Consider the following 23,289-nt stretch of genomic DNA (forward strand, 5'->3'; position numbering starts at 1 on the left):
GGGTTATTTCATGAGCAAGCAGTCAGGATGGCTGAGGGGTCCATGTGAAGCAGGATTTGCGGTTATCGAAGCTTAAGCTTTAACTCTGTCTTTTCTGTCCTACGAAGCTGGTTCTCTTCTTATCGGCATAAATCACCATGGTTAATTGTCCTGAATGGCTAACCTGCTACGGGGCAGGCTATGTTCAAGATACGAGATCGAAACCTGTCAATAGCCCCACTTCCGACCAATCAGATCACTGGAAACCAGCGTCATTTTTCTACAGAATCCCGTCAGGGACAACGGAGTTTAGAGTAACGTGACAAATAATAAAGCGCAGCAGATATTTATGCATGAGTGGAATCATGTTGCTGTTCCAGACTTTTCATGTGTCTACTCTGAACTTCTAATAAAAAGAGGGAAAGATTATCACACAAAATAAAACCATCTCCTTAAGGCCCCCCTCCCGAAAGCCCAGCCTGCTCTGATTGGCCGCCAGTTAGATTCCAGAGAGGTCACCTGTGAGGTCAGTGTAGGTCTCCTACACCTTCAAAAAAAAATCTGTCAGAAGATTATTATTTTTTTTGCTTTAATCCATGCTAACGTGTAGGGATAAAGCAAAAAAATAATAATCTTACTCAACAATGGTGAAAAGATCCATTCACATTTTTTTTTCACATACAATTAAAATGTGACACTGAATTTAAATAAAACTGCACATTGTAATTTCTGCAACTTGGCTATTTATTACCAAAATCAGTAATACAGTGAAAATGTGAGCAATTGTGTTGCAGGTTGATGTAAGGTGTGCCCCTACATTTGGCTCCTAAAATCGTCAGTAAGAGGCAACAGTGATCCTAGTAAAAGTTAGTCTGGAGCCCTGTATGGATAATAATCATTAGCCTTATCAGCTCAACAACCTGTTAACGTGCATGCATTTTAAATGGTTAACTCTCTAGGAATGCTTTGAACTACTGTATTATCTGTCTCTGCTTTTAGTTGCTGAATCCTCCAGTCTTCATTGAGTAACACAAGAACAAACTAGCTTTTACTTTACTCAGCAACAAACCTTTATTGAAACATTTTTGCACACTTTGATTATTCATCTACAGGTCTGGTCAGGTTTATTTTGACCACATGTGCGTCCTTTTGTCCCCTCAGACCTGCCAGGTAGGTCTGAGGATTGGGCATGCTGCTCCCACCTTCTCTCTTGCCTTGACAGGAGGCGTCCTTGGGCAGCCAGGTCTGAGTGTTGTTGTCCCGCCTCATGTGGCTCAGATCAGACTGCACCGAGTGTGTCACTTTGGTCCGGAGATTAGCCTAGAATTGTGAAATACAAACAATTTGTCAATTATTTTACCAATGGTTCTTCATGTTCTTACTCCTGCCTAATTATCCTGGATATTGTTTAATGCAAACAAACAAAAAAGCTGAAAAGAGATACAAAATACATGGTGACTATGTCCAAAAAAACAAACATCCTGTGACTTCATCTGGCTCACCAGTTTGATAGCGTTTCTCCGGAGCTGCCACTCATTCCACTCATATGACCTGACAATGTTTGTCTCCATGGGGTGGAGGTCAGTCTGGGTGCTGATCTCACACTTGATCATGGGCTTTACCAGTAAACTCTCTCCTGGCTGCATCTGCAAAAAAAACAACCCCACAATTGTTATTTTTGAGTGACGAGCAGTGAACGAGCTGTGAACTCATACAAATAGTGGCATTAATGAAATGTAATTTTTTCACCTCAGAGTACGGACTGACGCAGGAGAACTGTTGGTGGAGTTTGAGGAGCTGAATGAGTTCTGGGGAGAGTTTGGCTTTTTCCAAAACCTCTGCGATGAAGTAGTCAGGACTGGTGGCAAATTTCAAGGCAGCTTCTTTGGAGCTAAAAACATAAAGTTTATCTTTGTGCCTCATGACTCCAATGTGTGGATTACCTGCAAAAAAAAAATACACTGAAAACTAAACCGTAGATTAAGGATGCTCCTCATAATGTGTCCCTTAAGAGATAATTTGCAGACTAAGAATAATTTTGATTGGAGGAAATAAATGATAATAACAAGCCGTATAACTAGAAAGAATGGATCAATAAAAAATCACCTGTCCGATCTACGTGTGCTTTGTTTCCCTATGTTGCCATGGGTTTCTTTATGGTTATGGTGTTCCTATTCTGTTTATGATATCATTTCAGATGGGATCTTTGGATTTTAGCCGTTTGTTGGCATCACACAATGGCTGAAAATGGAGGGTTGCCCCTTGACTTTTACGTAATTGACTGTAGGGTTGGAGAGAGGATCAGCTTCAAGGCAGTTTGCCACTTAATCTACCTTCCACCTATGAGCTTTGGCCAATGACCCAAAGAACAACATCACGGATACATGCAGCTAAAATGTATTTCTATTTCTGCTGCGTAACACTGATACCAGTCAGTTGAGGTGGTTCAGGCATCTAAATATTTATTGAGCCCCCCAGGCCAATGCCTTTTCCCCAGTTAGATATTCTGCGAAAACATGAAGCGTGACGAGACACCTGGGGCAGACACGTATGGACACTTTTGGTTTTACTGTCACATCGAAGAAGGAACATTCAAATGCCCCTTCCTGAAATCATCCCGGTGCATAATGAGAGCAGTACCTGGAAGCAGAAGCCCGTCTCTGGTCACAAGTGTGTAGCCACAGATTCCATTATACTGTAGCAACAGATCATTATAACTGGTTGTTGTTTCAGGCAGGAACCACTCCTGTGTCTTCATCTCAGCCGGAACAATACACTCTGAAACACACCGAGAAGAAGTGCAACTGCATGTAAGCTCAAGCACTTGGGCTCTGATCATAGACATTTTTCCCTGTTGAGCCAAGTTTCGTGAGACGTGGAATTCACCCCTACCCGAGGACTGAGTCATTCTCTGTTGGTCTGTTTTCACCTCTGACGCCTCCAGCAGCCCATTCAAATAGGCTTCGGAAACGATCGTGGCCTGAGAGGCAAGGAAGGGCTTCAGGTTGAGCGTGATGTTACGGAGGATGCTCAGCAGCTCACCCTCATCCTGAAGTCCAGACCACGCCTTTGACAGGGCCTTGAACAGTGGCTGAAAGACAATATGAGAAAATGAGACAATTGTTGCATTTGACCAAAAATGCAGTACAACATGCTTCACAACAAGAACAAGACAATGAAAATAGTAAAATAAATAAGGTTGTGGAGTTCTCAGTTAAACTGTGTCATATAAACAAGCTAGAGGTACCACTACTGGGAATCAGGCTAAGCACATTCTGACTTCAGCTCTGTACTAAAGAAAGACAGAGGCCTGATATGAGCCGTCAAAACACACTCTCGACATGAAAGCCAATATGTGTACTTGCCAAAATGTTGAATTATTCCTTTAAGAGATAATATGACAGGTCACAATTACAGTAGCAATCCCAGTATGTCACTCAGTAATTTCTTGCTCAAGGACACAGACTGGAGGAGCTGGGAATCGAACCAGAGACCATCTGGTTAGAGTGCGACCCGCTCTAGCGTCTGAGCCACAGCTGATCACAATTGTTCCCCGGCCCACGCTGCATCCCTCCACCGTGTTTGGCTCAAATCGAGGACTGATTGAAAAATTTTGCTGGACGAATGCATTAAAAAAAACAACAACATACCAACTAACAGTCGTCCCGCGGAAAAAACACTTACGAAAACCTTTGCGGTGGGAACAGCCGTCTTTGACTGCACAGTTTCTCTCAGCAGCTTCATCTGTGACGAGAGCTCCGTCTGCAGCAATTCTACATGCCTGGCACACAGATGTGCATCTGCCTGGTGGTGAAGAGAAAAGCAATTTATTTGAATAAACTTCAGAAAGTGAAGTTTTGATTATACTGAAGATTGACATAGGCTACGTGAAAATATCACAATTACACTTAATTACTATAAATACCAGCCACGGATACCTCACCAGTAACATTTTGAGGAAAACCTCGTGCTGCCTGACGTTGCTGAGAGCCTGTTTGAGCGAGACAGCGGGCGCGTCGCGCTCTTCGGGCTGACTGTCGGAGTTCGTCAGCTTCTCCTGTGCGGCCGTGTATTTCCACGCCAAACTCTGGGACGCGCTCAGCTCCTCCTCGATGCTTTTACTGACGACAGGAAGAGTTTCTTTGAGAACCTGCGGCACTGCGGGGATAATGTAAACAGCAGTATTGGCGATTAACAACCAAGTCTGATGATGTGGTTTAAGACACAGATTATGCGTGATTTTACATGTTGGTTTGAAAAAAATTATGTTCTCGGGACAAAACTCTCATCTTGTCTCATGTACAGGAACTTGATGGCCTACAAGCTGGACCGCACACTGAAAAGCTGTCGACTTTAAACCTGCATGGTCAGTAGGATACAAGACGCTGTGGTCTAATCAGAAGGTGGTATTTTTACATTAAAAAATTATCATTGCCATTATATTGCTTTTCATGTCAGCAGTGTGGTGCACTGTACTTGGTTCGTCGAGGTCCGTCTCCTCTGCTCCCCCCTTGCTGACTTTGTTGAAGAGTCGGATCCCCGTCACGACCATGGTGAGTTCACGGAGCTGCTGCTCCTTCTCCTTCTTCAACAGCACCATGAAGGTTCCCAGCTCAGTGGGAGGAAAGACACTCTGCAGGGCAGCTGGGACAAAGAGACATCAAGGGTCAGGTTACAGTGTGTGTTTGTGTGTGTGTGTGTGTGTGTGTGTGTGTGTGTGCAAGGATTCGCTCCAATTGTGTGGCGCTGTTGTTGGGGGGCGGAAAAGTTGCAATAATATTACGATCCAGTTTAAAAGCTAGAAAGAAAACTTTACTTTCATGAAATGACAACATTTTAACACTGAGCCCAGAGCCTGGAACTGGATCACCCCCTGTGAGTTGTTAAAATGGGTGGCACTGCTCCTTTATCCTACTTTCCCCACATAATGCCGTTTGCGTTGTAAAAGTCGCTGTGAAACCTGTGGCCTCTTGCACGGTGTCGCCATGCGTGGGTGAGCCCATGGCGGAGCGCAGCAGGATGTAAGTAACAATCTTGCGGTACAGAGCATCTAGTTCCTCCCGGGTTTTCACCCTGCTGTCCGTGATCTCCCTGCTCACTGTGTTGAGCCTGCACTCCGCCACCCGGTGGATTTCCTCCAGAAACGCACCTGCACACACAGTACACGAGTACATGCCTCGACATAATATTCATATTGTAGAAGAACTTTTCTCACTCGTTTTCACAAAACAATTCTAAAATGAAAAGCCAGACCAGGTAAAAAAGACCATTTGTAATATGCTCCAGTTTGTCATTTCTAAAACTCTCTATAACCAGATGACTCAGAATCAGAATCAGCTTTATTGGTCAAGCATGTGTAAACATACTAGGAATTAGACTCCGGATTCCTGAGCTGTCAGTGTACTTACACAGAAAAAAGACTTACATTAAAAAAACAAGGCGGCACAGCTAGACAACAAGGACATAACAATAACATTTAGGTATTAGGCATGTAGGGCAATTTCATTGTGTTAACTATGTATTACATTTTTACAATACTCCTAAAATGATACTCCTTTGACCAGATTGAACTATATTTGAACATCTGAGTTATGATTTCATTTTAGCTAATTGGTTTAATGTTACAGGATAAAAATCACAATTGGCAGTAACTAATATCTACAAATGACTGAATGGTGACTTTCCATGTAGTTTTTTGGCACCTACAGTATATTACTGAATGTCTTTGGGTTATAGGCTGTTGGGTGGAGATACCCGAGTGCTGTTTTCAATTTATTATGCACATATTTCCTTAAGGGTAAATCAATATATTAAAAACATAATTGTAGTAAAAACACAATCACGCTGTAAAAACACTTTTTTTTTTTTACCTAAATCAGTGTGACAACAAATTCACTCAGTTTGTGTACCGGGCCTCAAGAGAAGTCATGACATCATCACTGCGGCAGCAGAAGAGACATTCGTGTGAATGTTTTTTTCATCACTTACGTCGGGACGTGTAATTCATATCAAAATACACTTGCATTTTGATCGTGTCCAGGGATGGGCTGCACTGTTCCTTGAGTTTACCCAGACACAGCTGGAAGAAACATTGCAGATTAGACCACACTGAGGTCACGTGCGCTGTGATTTGGGAGATTTGTGCAGGAGATTATACATTGTACTATTCTTAATGGTTCTTTGATATATACTAAAACGGTTTGAATTTGACCACTTTTAGACCACACATATTACACTGAAGTTTTATACCGTAGAGACAGCTTTCATTTTTTAGATTGTCATGCTGAAGTATAAAATATACAGTCCACATCATTCAGCAGTTAACTGAATAAACAGAGTATATATACATAAACTTACCTCTTCAAGTTTCTGGAGATCTTGTTTTGTCAGCGTCCGATCAACATTGAATCCATTTCTTGGGTCCAGCACAACAGTTTTCACCTAAAGATACAGTATTTTAAAAAGAAAAAAAAATCCTACAGTTTCCTACATTGAGCTTACAGTCACACAGGGGCGACAGTCTGTGTTTAAGGAAAGCACAATATTTAACTCCCAGGAAATTCCCAAAAAATTATAACTTAACCGATATCTGTGCATCATAACTCATAGGACGCTATATGTCTAGTCTCAAGACAGGTGATATTTATTGATATAATTATCGCAAAACTATAGAAATAAAAACAAAGGAATCAAAATGTAAAGCAATGTACACATATGCATCTAGCGTTTCTTAGCCAGCTAGTTCAGCAGATACATTGGGGCTACTGACCATGAAAGCCACCAGAGTGTCCGACACGACGTGTCCCTTCGCGGCACACTGCTGCACTATTCCACGGATAATGTTTTTGATCACACTTTCCGCCCGAGCACGATGCATTTCTTTCACGACTCGGGAGGTAACTTCAGGTTTAAATCTGAGGTTTTTCCGTCCGACGAGGCTTCTTACATCACCATGGCAACGCACGCTGAACGGCACGAAGTTCGAGATAATCAGATCAAAGGGGCTAATCAAAGAACATCGTACCGATCAGATCACTGGAAAACCACAGTCATCATTCAGGATCATGACTGTTAAAGAGTTAAGAGTAACGGGACGAATAATAAAGCGCAGCAGATCTTGAGCTCGACGGCGACCGCACACTTTAAGAACGGCTCTTGTTCCGGAAGTGAATTGCTCAATCACTCAATCCGTTTACGTTTCATTAAAATCGGTATATAAAGAGTTAAGTCGCACAGGTTATCCAGGATGGTCAATGTTAGGTTAAGTGAAAACAGATAACGGAAACACGTATGTTGAACTCGCTTAGCTTGTTGATCGCTTGTTGCCACGGTAACCGTTTTCACGTGACATTGTCGATACAGACAGAAGAGGCGTTTATGACGAGATGAATAACACAATAGAATAAAATCGAAATTACGAAAAAGAAAAACATGATCAGCATGGCAGCATTATTTCCATGTGCTTCACACATTACGTCAAGAGGAGTCTTTGATCTGAGAAAGAAGACATGTCACAGACAGAGCATTCACGTGGTGTCGGAATAATCGGAAAACTAAGGATTTACTCAGGTTCCCACCTGAGTAAATCCTCGTGGGCGCCACTTCAAGGAGAATTTTTTTTTTTGCATAAGTTGCTGAGTTATTGAAGTCAAGCAGAAACGGCGGGAGAAAGCTGGTTGTTGCATGGTTGAAACGTTTGAGGAATAGTGTAAATTTACTTATTGCAAATAAATGTTCTTTACCATTTAATTTGTAATATAGTAGCAAGTTGTAATGGTTAGTTTATTTCCATGTAGAGTTATCTATACGTTAGTTAGAAATAATATTATTTAACATTATTTATATGCCTCTAACACAATAATTTTCCTTTGCTCTTCATTATTATGTATAAGAGCATTTTTAAGCCAACGCAGTCCAGGGCTAAATATGATGAGCAGCATTTTTCAAATGATTGGATCTAAATTCTTATGGACTACTTAAATTTTATTTTGAACAGGCATTCCCCTTTAATTTTCTCCTTAGACAGGCGAGTGCATGTGTTTACTTCAGGTTCTGCTGTGGGAAATTGTGAAATAACTGAAAATTAATGAAAGGGACTACACCAAACATAATTAAAATATTTAATATAAAAACAGAAATAGACAACATGGTTTAGGTGAAAAATCGCTAGATTCAGTCCAGACTGTTACATTTACCGGAGGTGACCCAGACAAGGTAAAAGAGCCTGTTCTTTTCAAACTACAGCCAGTAAACAAAAGCAGACGGAGTGGCTCATTTCTGCCGTCATGTGACAACCCTATGCCTTTCTAGAGGGAAATTTACAAAAATACAAAAAACATGCAGCCAAATATGAAAAAGTACAATCAATTACACCAAACAAATAATTTCATGCATGGGAAAAAGTATAAAGACAGGGTTGACAAAAGCTTTAGAAATTCATGGTGATGAGATGATCCAGTTGCTTTGGCAACATGTAAGTCCTATTAAAAAATCAATAAACACTACTGCACAGATGTGAAAAAGTCCACACAACCAATGTTCTCAGAAAAGATTGGAAACCAAAATATAAAATAAAAAGCAAGAGACTGCACTCAATAGGATAATTTCTTTTTTAGACAAAAGACACACGGTACCTGCAGCAGTAGCATTTTACATGATCTGTTTAGTTTCCAGTGTCACATTTCACTGATCTCCACTTAACTAAGCTTTAGGTCAAATGGCAACCCTATGCCTTTCTGGGAAATTTACCAAAATAGTAAAACATGCAGCCACATATGAAAACAAAGCACAACCAAATTACATCCAACAAATAATTTCATGCAAAAGGAAAAGGTATGAAGACACAGGGTTGACAAATGCTTTCAAAATCCATTGTAATGAGATAATCCAGCTGCTTTGGCAACATTGTAACTCCTATCCCCAAAAGAACAACAACAACAAAAGAAAACACTACTGCACAGATGTTGAAAAAGCCCACACAGCCAATGTTCTCAGATAATATATTGGATAACCAAAAAATATAACAAAGGTAAGACACTGCACTCAAGAGAATTTCTTATTCACACATACAAAACACTGTACCTGCAGCAGTAGCATTTAACATCATCTGTTTGACAGAATAAGGGATAGGCATTACCATATCAAAACCATATATCACATCATTCACCATGGACTTTTACTTCCTTCTTACCAACCACATACAAACCTTCACCAACCAAAAGTCAACTCAGGTGGAGAATCAACATGTGGGAAAAATAACTGAGATAACACTGAGGTAACTGATGACTCAGCTACAACTGATTTCTGGAATATGAACTGCGTATCCCACAAACCCTCTCTTCCCTCCTCTCCAGTTCACAGTATACTGTTGTAATAGCGAACATCTATGTACATTGATCTGTTGCTTTGAGTCACAATATTTGATGATCATTAGGGTCACTGTTATTACTATAAGTCATATTATTATAAGTCATATTTTAAGGAGTCATAATATAATTCAACAGTGTCCCTAATGCGCCATCATAAAAAATGACGTGAACATTGAACAACAACATTGATCAACGTTTCAAAAATGAATGCAACTTTCACCATGTCCAACACAAAGATAATATTTCATACCAAATTTAGTTTAAATTGTATAAATACACAGTCATTTGATATTAGATAAATACATATATTTGAAGCGAGCACAGAGAGTCAAAATTACATAACTGGAAAAACCTGTCTATAATTTGCTGATGACAGATTTTCCATTCCATGCTGTGTATACAAAATGAGCAGCTCCAGCAGACAGAGCTGCAGGACAGACTAGTAAGAATTGTGGAGAAAGAACACAATCAGAAACCTACAGAACAAACTGCAAGAGTTAGTCCAAGAATCTCATCTTCAGGCCTGTCCTAAAGACCTGCAGCATCAGTTATGGTCGAAGAGGCTTGCTGACGTGCTCGCACATTATACACAGATAATTTATTGCGGTCATAATTTTTTGACGCAGTTTAAATTTTACTTAATTGACAAACATTGAGCGGCTTAAATTTAAATATTTGTCCTTTTCCATAAACTATATATGTAATACTTTATGCTTAAATTCTTGGAAAACAGAAACGCAATTGATGGATCTCAATTGATTAAGGCATAAAGCAAGCAGCAGTTCAATAGAAACTGCTGGTGTCAAGAGCTCACTTGTCAAGATCCACATTGATGACGGATGTAAAAGTGATGCTACAAAAAAACTCAATACAGAAAGCATATTTAAAAGGGGTTATATGGCGGCTCAGACAAGGCATAGTACTGCATTAGAGCTATGTGTACATTGTACTTGGTGAAATAAATTGAAGTGGTACATTACACAGGAGTCAGGCTCACAGACCTCACAGCAGTCCTTCTCAGGAGCACTTTCTGAAGACGATTTGCAAGCTGAACTCTGCATGTTCTTTCTGATGTTTCCACGTTGGCCAGCATCACTCCACACTGAGAACTATTTGCCTTTGGGCCTGGTGACAGTAGGCAACAGGCCTTTGATTTCAACCTGGAATCATCCATGCAGTCCCAGCAGCAGAGTATTTCCATTCTCAGGGAGACACCAAAAGAAAAATCCATCATCTGTAATCCAGAAGTGAAAAACATAAAGTCAACATAAATGCTGCAACTTCTTTATAATGGGTTCATTCATTAAGCCAACCAAATTAACAGTTCAGCATTTTAGGAGTCACGAGACATTTAGCATAGCCTAGTTTAAAAAGTGGAAGCAGGGAGAAAAAAGCTTGCCTGCCTCCATCTGACTGATATCCATCTTCTCATCTCAGCTAAAATGTATTCCTATAAAATTACACTGCATTGTAAGCTCTTGACTAATGGACTTAAAGAACACGACTTTAAAAGTGGCTCCGCCATGTACTCCAGTAAATAATGTACCTCTCTCGTGTTGATGTTAAGATCGACCCGAATCCCAGGTGACAAAGAGACTGATATCCTCAAGGCCTCAGAGCTCTGAACACCATCAGGCAAGTCTTCATTCAGCTCATCTCTTCCACCAGAGTCAAACTCTAGAGACTGGTCAGGAGGTAGCTGTGGTGCTGACCGTTGATGTGGCCACTCATATGTAGGAGATAAAGTCTTGAATTTCATTGATGGCGTCCCCTCTTCATTGTTAGTGGCCATTTCAGATAAGTGGTCCAATGAAAGCCCGCATTTCTCTGGCTGGTCATTGTCATTGCTGTGTTCCTTGACATTTGAATTGAGAAAGTAGACACTGATGGATGTAGTCACATTCCCTGACAGGGATTTAAGAGGTTTTTCTTGTAGATCAAGTCGCACAAAACCAGGATCTTGAGCTACTGAAGACAGAGCAGGATTCGCCAGCTCTGTGTAATGAGGAGATTCAACGTTGTCCTCCAAAGGAAAGGAAGCTTTTCTTGGCATAGGCACAGGAGGAAGGCGTGATTTTCCACCTGGATCAAACACTCCATCTGGCACCTTTCCAGGGATTAAAGAGGCTCCTGGTTTGCATATGGTAATATTTTCACCAGATGTGGCCAATTCTCTCCAGTAGATACATTCCTGAGGTTGGGTTTCCTCAGAGAAAGAGCATTTAGCCTCTTTGGCAGCACCAGGAACCAATTCAGCTGGAATATAATCAATCTTACATGCATCTTCATTCTTGTCCAAAGATTCAGTATGATTTCTGGGTGATCCGTTACAGCTCTTTGATAAAAGCTCAGAGAGCGCTCGGTCCTCCCTATTCTTATTTCTAGCCTTGTCTGTTACAGAACATTTTACAACCTTTCTAGCTTTGTCTTGATGCATCTTCACTTTACACTTTCTGTCCAAACCCTTCTCAAGCTTCTCCACCTCCCTTTCCTCCTTTTCTAGTTGTAACCTGAAAGCCTTCCTCTCTTCGCTCACATTTGATGACCTGTTTGCATCTGAAGGCTTGAGCTTACAGAGTTCGTGGTTGGGGTTTTCTAAACAGTGTCGGAGCTCATGAATCTTCAGGGGCTCCTCTAAGATGCCCTTGTCCAGAATATGGACTGTCCTTCGCTCCATCAGCAGGTCTGGCTGGCTGTGAAATTCTGCTATATCCGCTTCTGTTGCAGCTTCAGTGCAGTGCCCATCATCTTCAGACTCCTTAGTTTCAATTGTAGATTTGGATGAAATGTGTTCACAGAGGTTGTCATATTCAGCACGATCAAAGTAGTCTTCGAGGCAAATGTCACCAGCTTCAGTTAACCCACTGGATGACATCTTTAAAAGAAAAGGTCACTGATGAGCAGCCTCCCATTCATAGTTTACATACTTGTTTTGATCTGCAATTAACGTACCACACGCAGCCGTTCCTCTCCCTTCCACACTGGCCGATGGCTGTGTCTGTCGTCTGACCTCATCAGGGCCTCCAGCACAGCCTCCTGAGCAAGAACATTTTCTTCTGCCTGTCGGGACAGATATTTGACTGCTGATCAGATCAAGAAATACATGAAGACATCACTGGGAACCAGATATTGTTACAAAATAACATATTGTAACCCACTCCCTGACACAAATGGTGCATCTCTTACATCCAGTCTGTCATCAGTCCTGCCGAGGACCTTCAACTCCATCAAACTGTCCTGCTCCTCATCCCAATCCTTTTGAGATATAGCAATCATACTAGGAATAAAAAGCAAGTAAATAGTCTCATAGTAAATAAATTGATACTTATATCAATAGTTAGCCATGTTCAACAAATGACTCCCTTTAATGTCAAACTTTTTTCATTTCTCAGTGGAACTGACTTGTAGGCAACAGTCTTCTGCTTTCAAAATGCTTAAAACTTTAGTGCATGAAAAGCACACCAGCAGCGGTCAAGTACATATCTGACCACCATCTTCAGTAAATTACCTTCAAGGGAGTTTTCATAACTGAAAGTCTGGACCAAAACAAGGTTCATGTCTTTGTTACATTGCATGCATTTCATCTGTTTAGTGTAGTTTCATTTCAATTTCGGGAGCGCACTAAATAATTTTGTATCACATGCGTACACACGATTTAAGTGGGCTATGTCTACATATACTTGACATCGATTGGTTTGTAGATGCAGTGTGTCTGACGTTAGCGTGTTGTCAATTCAGCGTGAAATAGTCATCAAATGGAGAAAATGAATTTAGAGGTATTCATACCAGCATTACCAACGACCAAACGTTTTGGGGAAGACTGCAAGCAATCCTGAGAAAATTGCACTTAAACCTGTGCTGCTTTGATTTATTTTATTTGTTCTACAGTGAAAGGCTTAGATATAGCTTTAAGCCTCAGTCTTTTAGAGAATATTAGGGTATGTTGCCTTTAAGTGCTTTCTTCTCTTACAGGGTTCATATTTAAAATGAATCAGCTTGAGACAAATTGAAGCATTACCCATCCTCAACATCCCAATTCTGGTAATGGAGGTCATAAAAATCCCAGAGAAGACTAGGAATCCCCTCTGTGGTGCAGATGGACTCATCTCTTTCATCTGTTACAGTGCTGGAGAGTACGTTGCGGATGGGACTTAAGTCAAACTCCCCTCTGTGATCCACAGGATCTGAAACACTGTACAGTTGCTCTTCATGGATATTTTGAGGATGGCTCATGGTAGGTTTGACAGAGTCCTTGGTCCGAACCAATCTAAGCAGACCTTCTACTCCTTCTCTCTCTCCCCAGGCTTCCAGCTGGCTGCTCCCGGCTCCATGAAAGCCTGAGTCGAATGAGCTGAAGGAGGGGGGCTTACCAGCAGCTAACACCACCCCAGTAACTGCAGTCAAAGAACGTGTTCCAGGAAGATTGGTAGCTTCCTTACCACTTTCAGATTTAATTAGTTTTGACTCTGAAGGGTTGTCTTTAAAATCTTTGGCTGTTCTGTTTGGGGCACTGTCAGCACGGGACTGATTTACATGGCTGCTCCGCAACAACTCATACTGCCACTGTAAGGCCATCTGCAGGTGACCCAAATCCACAGGTCCGGAAGAAATTAGAAGTTTCCTCAGGGCCATGCACCTGATGAATAACAGAGAATAAAGGATGACTAAAATGTATGATTAAGCCAACATGTCTACAATTGAGACAGATGATGAAATAATTGTTAAAAATGGGCAATACAGATTAAATTATGCATATGACCATTTACAAGATAGAACGGTTGAGAAAACAAAGCTTTCTTAATAAATTTCTTTCTTTGTAATCTGATAAAATCAGTGGCTCATTCTATTTCGGCTTGCGACCCCTTAATCTTTCATCTCAAACTCAATTCTCTCACCGCTCAGACATCTGCTTGCCCGCCTGCTGGACGGCATCACCTGGGACTACATTAGACAGATAAGCCAGATGAACCAGCTCCTCCGTATCTGGTGGGGGATTCTTCTTTAAGAAAAAAGAAAGTCTGCACCTCCATGCAGGGATCGTCCCCCAGGTCCTCCTGTGTCGCTGTGTGGGACCACCAGCTGCATCAACACCTGACAGCAGCTCCTGGAGGAGGTTCTCACATAGCACCAGACTGTACCAGCTGTTGGCCTACAAAAGCAGCAGTAAACAGGTACCTAGTGTTACACAGTGGGGTCACAGATTCTCCCCTACACACCATTTCTACTATTCTTGAACTTCAAACTAAAACATTTCTGAAGCGCTCAATACATAATTCTTGTGCTGATTTCAGCAGTTTCTCTCAAAGTGACACCAGAACTCTTTTCAATGTTTACTCTTAATCCGTTTCAACTCATCGCAACTTAAGTGTCCCAACCGAACTATATGAATTTTTTCACTTTTTACACCTGAAATATTCATTGAATACTGTATGAGCAACCTTGAAATTCCCTCCAGAAACCAAAACAATATTGTACAGGCACGGTAGAAAAGTGAAGATGGTACCCTTCTTTGAGATATGCCATTAAAAGTTTAACAATAAGGTAAAAAATGTTGATATGTTTCCTCATAATCAACTAATCCACTGATCAATGGAGTAACTTCACACTACATACAGCTGATTGGTGATCACTAGACTACAGCAGAGAACCTGCCTTGTTGAAGTAGTGATGGTAGTTGAGAACTGCCCTTAGGGTTTGGAGAGTGAAGAACATAGCTGAGTGGAGCTCCTCCTTCAGGCCCTTTAGATCCAGAACACAGTGCTCCTTGCTCTGACCATCCAACAGCAGGGTCTCTGCCAACCTGCAGATTGCATCTTCAGCACAACAAACGCATGCCTGATAGTGGGAGAGAGGGGGGCAAGTTTGAGGTATTTCAAAGATACGAATGACTCAGACAACATAACTACCACATCACTCATACTACACCTCCAAAAAAGTGGAGGGGAAAACACGCTACCGGTTACACAAAGGAACAGCACATTTACTAAATTAAGTACCATAGCACGAGTGTGAATGGACTCCCTGAAGTGGGACAACAACATCACGGCCTTTGCAGCATTCTTGGCAACCTCTGTTTTGTAAGGCTGCAGCTTCTCTTTAAGATGCTCTGATCTGTAAAAACAAATATGAACACATTCAGTTCATGGAGGCTAACTTAACATTTTAACCACAAGCTACATATCTTGACAGGACTCAAAACTATCGCACTGATAAGGTCGTCACCACTATTAAGTGAGAAAACAGCGTTGAATGTAGAATGTGTGTATTAGACATGGGAATGCTACTGTTGAATGACAGGGGAAAAAACAACAAGTCAAAACAAACCCAAAACCTGGAGCGATGTGGAACCTAAGAGGGAGCCAGAGACATTGCGCTCAGACTAGTATTTAAAACATTGGTGGAGGTCCACACAGGTGCCACCACATTACCTTAACAACTCACCTTTACTTGCACTCCAGCAGTAAGTGGCCAGTTGAAGCACTGCAGGCAGAAAGGGAGGGGCAGTAACACTAACACGGCCAATTAGCATCATTTCCAACACATGCGACTTCAATGCTCTGAATGAACCTGTGGTTTGTGTTTCATATGAGGGTTCAATGTCGAAAGTGGCACCAACAGTAGCCATTTTACTGTAGGACACGTTAGACTCAGGTGCATCAGGCTCAGCTTTACATGACCAGATTTGGTTCAGGTTTCCTCAGTCTATGCCTGACTTTGCCAAGACAAAAAAACAGGGAAAGGAATTATATCTTCACAAAAAGAGCCTCATCAAGCATTCATCTAGGTGTTAGTGATTCTTCAACCAGTGTCACTTGTTGTATGCTGTCATAGTTAATAATAACTCACCTTAGAGATATGGTTCCATGGTGTAATGGTCAGCACTCTGGACTTCAGTGATCCGAGTTCAAGTCTCGATAGAACCTGACGAAAAGTCTGTTTAATGAGAGAGAACTTCCAATCTGACCAAGTACGTATAATATGTGAAATCACTAGAATCATGGATCCAAGAAACCCAAACCCTTTTCTGCCAATGTCCCCCCCAGGTCAACCCCAAAGGTCCTGTGTCCACTCCCTGACAAGTGTGGTTGTTTCTCAATGTATATGAGAAAGTGATCAAGTTACAACTTGTGTATCGTCCTTGTTTTTCCATTGCTTTTGCAGTCTGTAAATTAACTGTTCATCTGGGCCTATATGTGCATTTGTTCAATGAATGTGACTGTAGCATTTTTGGTTACTTTGGTTCATCAGTTCAATTCGTAAAATGTGCCAATATGTCAAGTGTTTTCAGAAGAGTATCATTATCATGTGTTGATTTCTGGGACAACAGTCTATTTCTCACAAAATCAGGTCCAACAGTGATTTGAACTCAGATCGCTAGATTCAGAGTCCAGAGTGCTGCCCATTACATAATCTCTCACACCACAGTCTTATATGGTTTCTAGATATTAACGAAACCTTCCATGCTGCGTTCACACACAGGTGTACAGTGGACACACCACAATCTTTCTGTTGTTGGGGAAGACAATCTTTCAATTGTTCAGGCTACAGTAAGTAGACCTACCACACTCACAAAACCTGTTAAAGACGTCGAGAGAAAAAAAAGGTGATATTTTTGCTGTACTATAGTCAGGATGGCCGAGCGGTCTAAGGCGCTGCGTTCAGGTCGCAGTCTCCTCTGGAGGCGTGGGTTCGAATCCCACTTCTGACAGTTAATATTTATATCAGGTCAACATCTGTTCTTGGACAACAATTTCCCAGTATCTCCACATAAGTTACAACTGTACCTGTGTGTCTGGTGTCTACTTACACACACCAGCTGGTGACACACATCCAAAGTCATCAGTTACATGGCTTATGAAGTACTTACTGTACTGTATAGTACTCGTGTTCTGACAACATCCACTAGAGGGCTCCAAGGACCAGTGAACAACACTGTCTTCCTGTTTTTTCTTCTTTCTCCTACTCTCATTGCAAACTTTGCGCATTGTCACTGCTGTAGTTATCAAGTTTGTCAGCCCTCGGGGGGCCCCCTACAGACCTGGGGGCCCCAAGCAGTTGCCTGCCTTGCCTGCTGGCAAGCGACGCCTCTGTGTGTGCGTGTGTGTGTGTGTGCCCTTTGCCCCACATTTTCGTTTTACCCTCGATCAGATCGGGACAGCGGGACCTGACGGGGAAGATGTCTCGGGCTGCGGACAGACTCAAACAGCTGATCGGTCACCTCGATCGCTCGCCGGCCGCGATCGTATCCTTTTCATTACGCTGACTGACCCCATCGCCCGCTGCCTGCATGGCTGGAGCTCCACAAGGGCGGAAGTACTCTGCGCCCGTTAGCGGACAGCGGCACGCCGAGCGGTCCCTCCGTTGGGGCAGCAGGCCGTCCGGCAACAACGGCACCGGCTCTTTCAACAGCGACCGCAGCCGGTTTGTTAGTGAGTCAGGAACCCTGAAGGGTTAACGTCAGGCACGTTTAAGAGTTTAACCAAAAAAATGGTACATGTATTTTATTATTATAATTATCTTTGAAACGTTAGCTGGAAATCGCCCAACTTTGAATTTCGTGGAAAGCCTGTGAACCTTACATCTTTAATTAACATTTTTTTTATGTATCTTGTGTTTCATTTGTCACCTTACACACAGTAAAGATTACAGAATGTTAAAAATAATACTAATACTAATAATTCCACGTCATCTTTATGTCCCTGCAAGCTAGATATTGCTTTCATGACAAGTCAACAAACACAACACATCTGCTGCACTTGTATATGGAAGATTGCCTCTTGTGTTCAAGTGTAGATGCCCTGGGGACGTTTTTAGATAAAAGCTTGTTTCCCTCCTTAACTTGTTCTTCTTCAGCAAGCCGCACCGACCTCTGCTCAGACCCTTGCCCGCAGAAGACCACCGCAGAGTCTGAGGTGAGGGTCCATCTTGCGTTTAAAAGGGACTTAAATTCTGCCACGGTGTTTGGCTTCGGCCGTCGGCAGTCCAACCCAGGTCAAAGGTCCTTGCATGCACTGTTATACAAGCCAGGTTCCTCATTCAACCCCTGACACAGTTTTTATTTGTGCAGGCCCGTAAGTGCCTTTATTTGTTCCAGAGGCAATAGGAACTGTCGTGTTGTTTTTGAGTAGCAGGGGCACTGGCTGAGTGCTGAGACAAAGTGGGGGGGAAAAAAGTCCATGACAGAAAAGTCTTGCCTGTCCTGCTTGTAGTCACCACTTTTTTCATAGTCTAAAAAATCAGATTGGATTTTATTCACCATAAATCCAATCTGACATTTAATGCTACACTGCCTGTCAAACATTTCCCTCAGACCCAAAGACTTCACTGCAGCTTTTCTTCTTGTTTTTGGCAGATACACTTTTGACAGTGACCTGCTGACCCCAGAGCAGCGACTCTCTTATGAGCAAAATGGCTTCGTCCTCATCAGGAACCTGGTGCCAGAGGAGGATGTCGACAAGTTCAGGTAACCGCCGTGAACTCACTCTGGCGACTGCAACGGGAAACGATGCTTTACACCCAGCGTGTAAACATGTAATATTAACATTAGTAACTGTAGTACAGTTTCCTATGACAAAAACCTCTATCAACCACTTATTGAGAACCACAGACTGTATGTGCGACCGAGGAGACTGCGAGTGGTTAAAGAAAATATTGAGTTTTTATTGTTCGAAAATTGGGGATTTCTATTAAATTTTTAACGCCACTGTCAATTTTTAAGAAATCCTTCGACCGTGCCACAAACGTGCTGAACGTGAGCTATGTGCATTCCCCCAGGAAGGCATTTGAACGGATCTGTCGCCAGGAAGTGAAAGTTCCCGGCATGCTTGTGATGAGGGACGTGGCGATCGCCAAGTCAGAGTTCGTCCCGGACCAGAGGGCCGTGTCCAAAATCCAGGACTTCCAGGAGGATCCCGAACTGTTCCGCTACTGCAGCTTACCACAGGTACAACAACATCAACACACACAGTATGTCTTCGCTCGGCAAATTCATTGTGATACCCTTGTTTTTAAAGATACAATGTATATAAAAAAACAACAACATAGATCCAACTCATGGATACTGAGATGATTAGGCTGAAGACAGAATACAGCCTGCGTCAGTTTTTACTGGGATTGTGTATATACATACAGGGTTGTTTTTTTTACAAATAATTTTAACCCAAGCACTGATCAACAGTAACTTTTTTGTGTCAGATCCTGGAGTATGTGGAGTGTTTCACTGGACCAAATATCATGGCCATGCACACCATGCTGATCAACAAACCTCCCGACGCAGGTACAGAGTGAGGAACTCAGTGTCAATGAATCCATGGAGCCATTGGCAGAAACTTAACTGGCACATATTTTCCTGATTGTTCTTTTGTTTTATTACAAATCAAATTTTTCAAATTCAAATTGCTGCTCGCTTTGTTTCGTAATATATGATTATAAACGGAACATCTGTGGGGTTCTGTTGGTCGCGATTGGAGGAAGGATTTACAGATATTGAAAAAAAAACAATAACAGATGTTTAGAAAGTGTTTGAAATATTTCTTCAACAAAAATATGCGTCACATCCTTCCGCCTGCCGGTGGCTAATCTTGAGTTTCCGACCCTCGGTAAGAGAACCATGGATAAGAAAAAAGTATTTTATAAATTTTCCACAAATAAGGGAAGGACTCAAATAGGCCTGCATAGTTCTGTGTTTTATTTCAAAGTAGGCCTACACATGTCAGTGTTTTTTTACTCCTTGTTCCTTTGTTATAACAGTTCAAAACAGCAATAAAATGTCAACAGTTATCTTTTTGTTGTTCGCCAGTTTCATAAATGCATCAGACTGTAGTTGTTTTATATATAGTATAACTATATAGTATAAGTATAGCATAACTATATATAAAACTTTTGATGCTGCGTTATCTTCATTTTAAGGGTCAAATAGGTTTTGCAGCTCCAGATTAATTTTATTTGGTGGGTGAAGGGCCAAAAATGTCTCTTTTGATAGGAAAGGTTGCAGAATCCTGGTGATGATGCATGTGGTGCGTGTGCTGTGTGTCAGGTAAGAAGACGTCGCGCCACCCGATGCACCAGGATCTGCATTACTTCCCGTTCCGACCGGCCGACCGCATCGTCTGCTCCTGGACGGCAATGGAGAAAGTAAACAGGCAGAATGGCTGCCTGGTCGTCCTGCCGGGAACTCACACCGGCACGCTGCAGGAGCACGACTACCCCGTGTGGGAGGTACACAAACGCACACAAAAAAAAAAACACAGCAGGATTCCACAGTCACACACGTGTGCAGTGTCTCAGCACCATGTTTGTCGTCAGGGCGGGGTGAACAAGATGTATCACGGCGTGCGGGACTATAACCCGCAGCACCCCAGGGTCCACCTGGAGATGGAGAAGGGTGACACTGTCTTCTTCCACCCGCTCCTCATCCATGGCTCCGGCATGAACGAGACGGAGGGCTTCCGCAAGGTACTGGCGTTATTTATGTGAATTAGAAACCGCACATCGAATCGGAGGCAGGTTTGTGTGATCACACGTGTGTGTGTGTGTGTGTGTGTGTGTGTGTGTGTGTGCGTGCGTGCGTGCGTGCGTGCGTGCGTGCGTGCGTCCAGGCCATCTCCTGCCACTACGCCAGCGGCGACTGTTATTACATCGACGTGAAAGGAACCACACAAGAGAACATAGAGAAAGAGGTGATGGAGATCGCAGCTCGGAAGTATGGTTTGGACAAAATTGCATTCAAGGTCAGACATTTACACTCATATCGCATTCATCCACTTTAAACGTTCCCTAATACATTGCAATAAACCTGTGGAGTTCCACTACCTTTGAGGTATTTGATGCTGCTGACACGCCATGATAAGAGCTGTTTGGATTCTCTAAATGCATAGGATAGGAGCTTTAATGCTTCCTTTCCTATCTCGTTTAGCATAGGGTACACTGGACCTTCCTATGCGAAAGGAAAGGACAAATAGATGCCCCACAATTAATTGTGGCAGCAATATTTTACGTGACTAGCCATGCATGAACGTAAACGATTCGATCCGAAGTAGAAGAAGTAGAAGAGTATGAATATGACCCAGAAGGGACGCACGTCATCATTTAAGTTACTGTTACATATGAATCATTTACATCTGATGTCACACGGTGGTAAAACACACTGAAAAATGCTGGGTGGAGCCGCTGCATTTTTTTGTTGTCCATCTACGGAAATGTGTAGTTTCACCACGGCAGACTCACGTCAATAACATCCGCTGTCGCGTGATGACATAGTATAGTGAAAGTTTTGCCATGACCTCTAGACGTTTTCCACTGAGGTGAAGGAATAGCAGATAGGAAAGACGACAGGAAGGACAATCCGAACCCACCCTGGTCTGTGGCATGAGTCGGTTTTAGCAGAATCCAATCCTGGGTCTCTGCAGGCAGGAGAGAAAATGTGGGATTAGTTCAGAAATTCATGAAAACAAGGAGAACTAAACGTGGGTTTAGTGGTCGTCCGATTCAACACTGCCATGTAACTGGTGTAATGATCTGTCGACGCGTCTCAGTTAGCGCCACGTCTTTCTGCTGCCAGAGTCTGACACAGTGACACTGTGACCCCATCACCCCTGGGAAGGAACAGAGTTGTTGTTTGTCATTATCGTACACAGGAGTGAAATTGACCCAAATGTTATTTGGCTTACGTGCTACATACACAGACCAAATGTGACAACAGTCAAAATTATGATATGAAGCAGTGACGACCTGATCCGAGGGGAAAACACCCACATTTGCGTTGTGAATTTGAATATTGTTGCAAAAAAGCCATGACTGAAATAAGTGAACTAAACCTTTAACTGTTCCCCCGACAGGATTCTTGGGCTTTCCGAGGCCGTCTGGTGCAGGGAGAGAGGGTATCACTGTGAGGACGCCCACAGACGTGACCAATCACTGAGCTGCAACGAGAGCAGATTAATGTAATGATCAGCTTCTGATGGTAAAAAAAAAAATCCCCAAATTCCTTCAGCAGAGGAGGAACGGAATTTCTAGATGAATTACTGTATATGTAATCGTGCTCAATAACTGTTTGGTGATTTGTTCTGGGCAAGTGATGGGGAGCATGTCGTCCGAACAGAAAACATATGGGGGAGTAATGTTTGAATGGAAAATGGCTGATGTAATTTTACATTATGAAGCTGAAATATGACGTTAAAACGATGGAACAGTGTGAATGCATCATGAAATGTCAACCAGGCTGTTTAATGAACACATACCTTGATGGAAAGGGATGTTGAGTGCACTAATACCAGGCTGAAAAAGACTTGTGTTATGTTGATCAGAAAGCAAAACAATAATAATTACATGGGCCTTCACCTTTCACTGCCTCACAAACGTATCACTGTTTGAATTTTCTTGTTTCTCTTTATTTGATGGGTGTTAACTGTTTGATGATGGGTGAATGGGTTTTGGCCTTATTTTCTTGTCTGTCTATGATAATTGCAATGTTAAAATAACATTAATAATAAAAGAAATTGCTGCTATTATAATGAGACTTTGCTTTGATTTTTTCGCCCCTCTACAGCGTCACACACACCTTCCCAATTCACCTGTGTTATGCAATAAAGGACGGTCAAGATTATAAGTTCTCAATTGAGTGTCAATAATGAAATACAGTTATACATTATATATTATAATAATAATAGTAAACAGTTATGGTGATAATGTCACGTTATTCCAGGATTTGTCACTTTATTTTAATACCGTCTCGATCTACAGCTTACACTGAATCTTTGTACACTATATTCAACATGGACAAGAACACTACAATGTTCTGTGTTATTAGTACAAATTGATTGTGAACTGCAGTTATTGTAAGGACAAGTTTCTACGTAAACATAGGTAATTACTAACCGTTACTTTTTCTGCCCGCTGCATGTGCAATATCATCATGTTACATCAATTATGTAAGACATCTACC

At 42.0% G+C, this 23,289-nt stretch overlaps 3 protein-coding genes and 1 non-coding gene across 6 annotated transcripts; 2 read left to right on the forward strand and 2 right to left on the reverse strand.

The window, feature by feature from the left end:
* Positions 1-1,025: 1,025 nt before the first annotated feature.
* cfap206 (cilia and flagella associated protein 206) lies at positions 1,026-7,400 on the reverse strand. The gene is made up of 12 exons (XM_035610594.2): positions 6,749-7,400; positions 6,337-6,420; positions 5,968-6,058; positions 4,940-5,128; positions 4,456-4,623; positions 3,923-4,137; positions 3,664-3,783; positions 2,872-3,070; positions 2,620-2,757; positions 1,729-1,922; positions 1,482-1,625; positions 1,026-1,299 (listed from the first exon to the last, which is right to left on the reverse strand). The coding sequence occupies exons 1-12, from the start codon at positions 6,854-6,856 to the stop codon at positions 1,078-1,080; spliced, it is 1,872 nt and encodes a 623-aa protein (XP_035466487.1). The 5' UTR covers positions 6,857-7,400; the 3' UTR covers positions 1,026-1,077.
* phyh (phytanoyl-CoA 2-hydroxylase) lies at positions 4,305-22,858 on the forward strand. 3 transcript variants are annotated; one of them, XM_047336317.1, is made up of 13 exons: positions 4,305-4,345; positions 4,438-4,532; positions 13,651-13,773; positions 14,250-14,518; positions 17,496-17,589; positions 18,201-18,259; positions 18,700-18,810; positions 19,122-19,290; positions 19,542-19,623; positions 20,383-20,564; positions 20,652-20,801; positions 20,945-21,076; positions 22,184-22,858. In XM_047336317.1, the coding sequence occupies exons 4-13, from the start codon at positions 14,376-14,378 to the stop codon at positions 22,235-22,237; spliced, it is 1,176 nt and encodes a 391-aa protein (XP_047192273.1). In that variant the 5' UTR covers positions 4,305-4,345; positions 4,438-4,532; positions 13,651-13,773; positions 14,250-14,375; the 3' UTR covers positions 22,238-22,858. The 3 variants fall into 3 exon arrangements, with proteins under 3 accessions (XP_047192273.1, XP_047192275.1, XP_035466499.1); XM_047336319.1 differs by having other exon boundaries at positions 4,327-4,345; positions 4,441-4,532; XM_035610606.2 differs by lacking the exons at positions 4,305-4,345; positions 4,438-4,532; positions 13,651-13,773 and adding an exon at positions 16,827-16,894 and having other exon boundaries at positions 14,390-14,518.
* Positions 10,150-12,596, reverse strand: LOC118286250. Its single transcript, XM_035610575.1, has 3 exons — positions 12,300-12,596; positions 10,894-12,222; positions 10,150-10,581 (listed from the first exon to the last, which is right to left on the reverse strand). The coding sequence occupies exons 1-3, from the start codon at positions 12,360-12,362 to the stop codon at positions 10,324-10,326; spliced, it is 1,650 nt and encodes a 549-aa protein (XP_035466468.1). The 5' UTR covers positions 12,363-12,596; the 3' UTR covers positions 10,150-10,323.
* On the forward strand, positions 16,973-17,055 carry trnal-cag. The gene has a single exon. It is a non-coding gene; the product is annotated as a tRNA-Leu (tRNA).
* Positions 22,859-23,289: the final 431 nt, after the last annotated feature.

This window comes from Scophthalmus maximus, chromosome 12 (assembly GCF_022379125.1).
Source record: "Scophthalmus maximus strain ysfricsl-2021 chromosome 12, ASM2237912v1, whole genome shotgun sequence".
Classification (NCBI taxonomy): domain Eukaryota; kingdom Metazoa; phylum Chordata; class Actinopteri; order Pleuronectiformes; family Scophthalmidae; genus Scophthalmus; species Scophthalmus maximus.